The 7,221-nt window shown below is 40.5% G+C and overlaps 1 protein-coding gene across 3 annotated transcripts; it reads left to right on the top strand.

The window, feature by feature from the left end:
- The first annotated feature begins 298 nt into the window (after positions 1-298).
- LOC139703266 (uncharacterized) lies at positions 299-6,894 on the top strand. 3 transcript variants are annotated; one of them, XR_011705668.1, is made up of 3 exons: positions 299-626; positions 4,555-4,839; positions 6,377-6,878. XR_011705668.1 is itself a non-coding variant. In XM_071606392.1 (2 exons), exons 1-2 carry the CDS (start codon positions 876-878, stop codon positions 6,438-6,440), a joined length of 867 nt encoding a protein of 288 aa, XP_071462493.1. In that variant the 5' UTR covers positions 633-875; the 3' UTR covers positions 6,441-6,894. The 3 variants fall into 3 exon arrangements, 1 of the variants encoding a protein (XP_071462493.1); XR_011705667.1 differs by lacking the exon at positions 299-626 and adding an exon at positions 633-1,678 and having other exon boundaries at positions 6,377-6,886; XM_071606392.1 differs by lacking the exons at positions 299-626; positions 4,555-4,839 and adding an exon at positions 633-1,678 and having other exon boundaries at positions 6,377-6,894.
- Positions 6,895-7,221: the final 327 nt, after the last annotated feature.

Raw genomic sequence — 7,221 nt, 5'->3', positions numbered from 1 at the left:
ACATAGCAGCACCTGCTATTAATACAAGATTTACCTAAGCTCTATTTAATTAAAGGATAATACCTTTCATGTTAATTTATTTTTTCCATATATTATGTAGCAAATTTCTTCTAATTTGAACAAAGCATAGTCTTTGTTTTACTCTAAGGAAGAGACGGTGTAGAAATTTCCATTTACAATTCAACTGGAACACAGGATAAAAAACTTCTTGAGGTATGCACACATTTCTCACTCTTTTTTACCATAGCCCCCCAAAAGTGAAAGTCCTGTGTGGGAAGCCATCCTGACACGTGACTGGGCGACTCCCGTTAAGGGTCTGAGGCTTCTGGCTGTGTCGGAATTTTCCCGGCCCTTTCCTGATGAGAGAACCCGTCCGTGTGGGGGTGTGACTGACCACTGACCCCGGGGGCCCAATCACTGACCCTGACCTTGGAGTGCAGTCCCCCCTCAACCTTCATTGGATGGAATTATCCCCTGAATTTCTTGTTCCCCAATAAAAGGCTACTCCCTGGCGTGTTCACTCTCTCTCTCTCCTGCTAGCCCTGAGTAATCCTTGCTGCCCTGCTGGGCGGTTAGAGGTCGGAGCCAGAGAGGGGAGCCGTCTCGGACCTGGCAATAGAAATAAGGTAACTGTGTCTGTGTGTTTTATTTCGATCTCTTCTAACTAACTTTATGCCTAGAACCTCATTAATGAAACCATTGCGCAGGCCGCGTGGTAGAATTGGCGCCCACGAGGGGGGCATTCTAGATTAGTTAGATTGAGTGGGAGCGCGCTATAAAGATAAGGATAAAGATAAAGATAAAGGAAGAGGTGACAATTTGGGTCACAAAAGTACCTGGAGCTATTGAAGGAAAGAGACGTTAAATTAATTAAAATGGGAAATTCAACTTCTACGGATAAGGAAATGTATCTGACTATTTTAGACAGTATAATTAATCAGAAAGGAAAACAGATAAAGAAAGCTCAGTTATTACAATTCTTAAAGATTGTAGGTGAATATTGTCCTTGGTTTTGTGAACAAGAGTCTCCAAATTTATCTACTTGGGAGAAATTAGGAAGAAAGTTACAAAAAGTTTATTTTTCTAATGAACTACCTGGAGGCATAGAAAGTATTCAGAAAACTTGGACAGCTCTAGAAATTTGTCTTTTTGAATATATGGGTCAAAGTTCGTGGCCCCCTGAAGACCTGTTAAAAGGCTTGCAAAGGGCTATTAAGTCTATTCAAATGGAAAATTCGCCTGAGGCTAAGTTAATTCCTTTTCCCTTAGGCCGTTTAAAAACAAAGACAACGCTAAAAGCCAAACCCAAGGTTAGGAATGTGACTTTAAACTTGCAGGACTATACTAGCCCGCAGGGAGGTTCTAGGGATGGAGATCATAGAGGACAAACCTCCGAGATCTTAGAAAGCCCTCAGGAAGAGGTAGAGGATCTTCCTACAGAGGAAAATCCGGAAGAGATTCCTAGAGGGGCTCAGAGTTCTTCTCCACCACGTGGTTTAGAAACCCAAATTCAAAATGACGATAGTACAGAGTCTGACCATGACTTGCAATCTGAGGGAGAAGAATCAGACATGGAAATTCAGGACTTACAGAGGAATCTTAACAGGCTGCGTTTAACACCGCCTGTCCAGGCTATTCGAATTCGGCCGGTACCTGCTAAAAGGACAAAATTTAACAGGTACGCTGGGTTAACAATGACTTTTCTTACCCCGTTCCAGCGAGGTATTAAGAAAGCACAGGAAGATGGGGAGGATACTAGCGGTTTTCAACTTTTTCCAGTTTTTGAGCAAGTTAATGAACAAGATCAGAGAGTTAGAGTTCATGCTGTAATCCCATTTAAAACCATTAAGGAACTAAAAAGTGCATGTGAGACGTATGGTCCCAATTCGCCTTTTGTACAGAGCCTGATAGAAAATATTTGCTCACAACCCCTTCCTCCTAGCGATTGGATTTCTTTAGCCAGATCTTGTCTGAGCGGGGGAGATTTCTTACTTTGGAGGACTTACTGGACTGATTTCTGTACTGAAAAGGCAGAAAAGAACAAAAGACAGGATATAGAAACGCCAGTAGAAATGTTTCTAGGGACAGGTGAATTTACTGACCTAGAAAGACAGTTAAATTATGATTTTGTAGTGTACAATCAAATAACTGATTGTGCCAAACGTGCCTGGAGGCAGATTGTCTCCAAGGACCAGTCCAATTTAGTTCTTACCAAAATCAGGCAAGGTGCGAGTGAACCTTACTCAGATTTCGTAGCCCGGTTGTACCAGGCTGCAAACAGGTCAATCGGGGACTCGGGAGCGAGTGAGTTCATTGTTAGGCAATTGGCATTCGAAAACGCAAATAAATACTGTCAGGATATTCTTAGACTGCACCGTAAAAAAGGGACAGTTTCTGAGTTTATTCGTTTATGTTCTGACATAGACTCTACTCATTTACAAACAGTGGCCCTAGCTGCAGCAATAAAAAAAACTTTGAAACCACAGGATTTAGTACAAAAACCCCGCGGAAAATGTTACATTTGCGGGAGAAATAATCATTTTGCGCGGGAGTGTCGCATGCGCAATTTTAAGTTCAGGGCTCCATCTACTGGCGATAATAGATATTGCAAGGCTCAGCCCCATGCGGCGGATCAAGATGGCGCGGATGAGCCCGCCTTCTTGTCATCATTTCCGCCTGGCCGGAACACAAACTTCCGGTCGGCCCGCCCCCGGGCCGAAAATGAGGAAGTAGGTGGTCGCGCAATGTGACGTCATCGCGCCGACCATGGGGGCCGCCATCTTTAATTTTACCGGAGCGAAACGAACAGTTTCCGTACAAACCCCTAATGATTTTCAAGGCTTTTAAGAGATACTAATCGGCTGAAGCCATCTTTAAAACTAACTACTTCTAATTTAAGTCCCTTATTTCAGATATTACAAGGAAATCCCTCTCCAACCTCTCCACGTCAGCTAACCTTAGAGGCTAGAATGGCTTTAAGGAGAGTTGAACATGCAATTAAAAATGCACAGCTTACTAGAGTTGATCCTAAAGAAATAGTGTATTTATTAATATTTCCAACTGAACATACCCCAACAGGAGCCATATGGCAAAGATTAGGAGTTATTGAGTGGATTTATTTATCCCACTCTCCTCAAAAGACATTAATTCCTTTTCATGATTCTATAGCTCAATTAGTAATTAAAGGTAGAACTAGGATTTTACAATTAATTGGATCTGAGCCTGATATCATAATTATTCCATTTTCTATTCAACAGACTAATTGGCTTTTTCAAACTTCTAGCTCATGGCAGATAGCTTTTGCTGATTTTCCTGGCCAGATAGATAGCCATTATCCTCGTGATAAGATTATACAATTTGCATCATTAACGTCACTTATTTTTCCAAAGATTGTACGTGCACATCCTATAGATGAAGCTTTATCAGTGTTCACGGATGGTTCTAACTCAGGTAAAGCAGGTTTTTATAGTCGTGTTCACACAGAGGTAATACAAACTTCTTATACTTCTGCCCAAAGAGCAGAGCTTCAAGCTCTGATTTGTGCCTTAAATTACTTTTCAAATGAGCCTATTAATATTTATTCTGACAGCTTATATGCAGTCGGAGTTACTAAAAATATTGAAACTTCAGTTATTGGGTATACTTCATCACAAGAGTTATTTGAGTTATTTCATAATTTACAAAAGACAGTGCTAATGCGAAAGTACCCATGTTTCATAGGGCACATACGGGCTCATACTAATCTTCCAGGACCCTTAGTTTCTGGTAATGACAAGATTGATAAATTAGTAGCTTTTTGTCAACAGATGTCTTCATATGACTGTGCACTAGCTTCCCATTCCTTACATCATCAAAATGCTTCTAGCTTACGTAAAAAATTTAATATTACTAGAGAACAAGCTCGTCAGATTGTAAGCCAATGCCCTAAGTGTGTTATTCACACTCCATCTCTGCCATCAGGGGTAAATCCCCGTGGATTAAAACCAAATCAAATATGGCAAATGGATGTAACTCATATTCCTCAATTTGGTAAGCAATGTTATGTACATGTCATAGTGGACACTTATTCTAGATTTATTTTTGCCACAGCACGTACTAAGGAAAATACTCAACATGTAATTTCTCATTGCCTAGCAGCTTTTTCTGTTTTAGGGTGCCCTATGCAGATTAAAACAGATAATGCTCCAGCTTATGTAAGCTCTTCTTTTCAACAATCTTGCCAAGAGTTTAAAATTAATCATAAAACAGGAATTCCTTATAACCCTCAAGGCCAAGCCATTGTGGAACGAGCTCATTTATCTATTAAGCTTCAATTACAAAAATTAAAGGGGGGGAATAGGTTTATGACTCCCCAAAATAGCCTTAATCATGCCTTGTTTGTTTTAAATTTTTTAAACTGTGACGCAGAAGGTCACACTGCTGCTGAGAGACAAATGTCTCCCTCAGTAACAGGCCCTTTAGGCAGAATTTTGTGGAAAGATTTACAGACTGGTCAGTGGAAGGGCCCAGACCCAGTGATAATGTGGGGTAGAGGTCATGCTTGTATTTTCCCAGAAGGTGCATTTCGTCCTATTTGGGTACCTGAACGTGCTATCAGACATGGAAGAGATAGAACCCAGATTCAAGCGACTGAGGATTGACCAGGAGGAGGCCCTATCCAGAAGGAGGAGATATCGGAAAAGGATGAAGAAAGACCAGATTGACCCAGCCGAAAAGCTGATTTCATGGGAAGACTTGAAGAAGCTAACAACCCAGGCTTCCCGAATACTTCGACACCTAGGAGAGAACAGGACCCCAGTGATGATGGTAGCAACAGTAATTGCCCTGTTGGGCTGTCAGGTAAAGGGGGATCAAGTAGACACTTACTGGACATATTTCCCAGATCCACCCCTGGTACACCCAGCTGTGTGGACTGGAGAATCTATTCCAGTATTTACTAATGACTCATTCATGATGGGAGGATTTACAGATACCCATATTACTCCCAATCATGTGACTAGATTTAATTATTCTGGCTACAGTGCCCAATTACCTTTGTGTTGGTCACATGATAAACATGCCGGCTGTCTAAAAGTATCATTCGAAGAAAAGACAGCGATTGGTAGACATAGACTGACAAATAATTCTTTTTATGGGGACTTAAGACCTTATACTAGATCAGTAATTAAGATGGGACTTTCCCATAACAAGCCAGTCATTTCTGCAAAACCTCCACGGATGCCCCACTGTCCAAATAGTTCTACAATTGAGATTGGCACCTTTCCTAGATGGATGGATTGTGTAAATACCTTTCCTGTACAACATAAGGTGTCTAAAGATAGTGGGTATATTTTAGACTGGTCTCCAAAAATTGATAAAAGACAATTATGAAGAAATTCTGCTATGACACCTGCAGGATTTGTTAGTAATATTTTGACTTATAGTAAAGGAGGTGTTCAGAAAGATGTTTGGCGTTTAATTGCTGCCTCAGAATTCTCACATTTTACAGACAAACCTTTACCAAAATTTGTTGGCAAGAACTGTAAAGAGGGATCATGCTATGGCTTACGAGCCTGTGTCCAATCTCCTTATGTTTTAATTATTGGAAATGTAAAAGTTAAATGGATAGATGACAGATATATTGTTACTTGTAATAAATGTAACCTAACCAATTGTATTACTAGGTATAATGGAGGAAAAGGAGTGCTGATACTTCATCAGCCCTCTTTTGTTTTATTACCTGCTAATATTTCAGAGCCATGGTATGCTGATACTGGTTTACAAGTCTTGCAGCAAATTCATGCCCAGTTAGCAAGACCAAAACGTGCTATTGGAGTTATAATTGTTGGTGTTTTGGCGCTAGTCTCCTTTATTGCCTCAACTGTCTCTGCGTCTCTGACATTGTCTCAAAATATTCAGCATGCCAAATTTCTTAATAATTTAGCTCAAAATACTTCCAAGGCTCTGCGTAATCAAGTAAATATTGATGAAAGGATTGAGACTAAATTAAACGCCTTAGAGGCGACTGTTATAGACATAGGTAATGAACTTTCAGCCTTAAAATTTAAGGAAAGGCTTAAATGCCATGCCAATTATAAGTATGTTTGTGTTACAGCTGCCAAGTACAATGCTTCTCTCTGGGATTGGGAGAAGGTTATAAACCATTTATTAGGTATTTGGCAAAATAGTAATAATAGCTTGGATATTCTGGAACTTCATCACCATATCCAAGACATTCAAACTAATAGAGCTGATTTTTCAGATCCTTCTTCTCTGGCAAACCAAATATTGAAGGAGTTAAATGGATTCAACCCTGGAAATATTCTTAAACACTCGGCCTGGTACATTATTGGATTATTCTCTTTGCTGTTAATTCTCTTTTGTGTTATAATTATAGGATGGCGAGTCTTCGGAACAAGAATACAGAAACTCCAAAGAGTGAACCGCCGCCTCATTTTTAAGAATAGAAAGGGGGAATATGTGGGAAGCCATCCTGACACGTGACTGGGCGACTCCCGTTAAGGGTCTGAGGCTTCTGGCTGTGTCGGAATTTTCCCGGCCCTTTCCTGATGAGAGAACCCGTCCGTGTGGGGGTGTGACTGACCACTGACCCCGGGGGCCCAATCACTGACCCTGACCTTGGAGTGCAGTCCCCCCTCAACCTTCATTGGATGGAATTATCCCCTGAATTTCTTGTTCCCCAATAAAAGGCTACTCCCTGGCGTGTTCACTCTCTCTCTCTCCTGCTAGCCCTGAGTAATCCTTGCTGCCCTGCTGGGCGGTTAGAGGTCGGAGCCAGAGAGGGGAGCCGTCTCGGACCTGGCAATAGAAATAAGGTAACTGTGTCTGTGTGTTTTATTTCGATCTCTTCTAACTAACTTTATGCCTAGAACCTCATTAATGAAACCATTGCGCAGGCCGCGTGGTAGAGTCCTGGAAATGTAACAGCAAGGATGCAGGTATACAATTTGCTGTGGAATATCAATTGATTTGTTGCTTTCTTTTCTTCTGTTTTGTGAAAATGCACCAAAATAGTAATATTTATAAGAATGTATTACTGTGCTTATGAATATGTAATAGGTTTACTTTAATAATAACACAAAAATGGAGTAGAGGGAATATAATTCTATAAGAGTATTGCTACTTTATCATATAAAAATATTAATTTAAATATAAAATGGATTGATTCTGATAAGTTAAAATGGATATAGCTAACCACATAATGGTAAGAAAAATGCCAAA

The sequence above is a fragment of the Marmota flaviventris genome, chromosome X (assembly GCF_047511675.1).
Source record: "Marmota flaviventris isolate mMarFla1 chromosome X, mMarFla1.hap1, whole genome shotgun sequence".
Taxonomy (NCBI): Eukaryota; Metazoa; Chordata; class Mammalia; order Rodentia; family Sciuridae; genus Marmota; species Marmota flaviventris.
Note: the sequence above shows the minus strand (reverse complement) of the source record. Positions and strands in the feature narration are given on the sequence as shown.

Bases quoted from the DNA above. Each gene is read 5' to 3' on its own strand.
- LOC139703266 (XM_071606392.1), top strand. From the start codon at position 876: ATGGGAAATTCAACTTCTACGGATAAGGAAATGTATCTGACTATTTTA. The intron at 1,679-6,376 runs GTACGCTGGGTT...TTATAATTATAG, and splicing joins AAAAGGACAAAATTTAACAG to GATGGCGAGTCTTCGGAACA.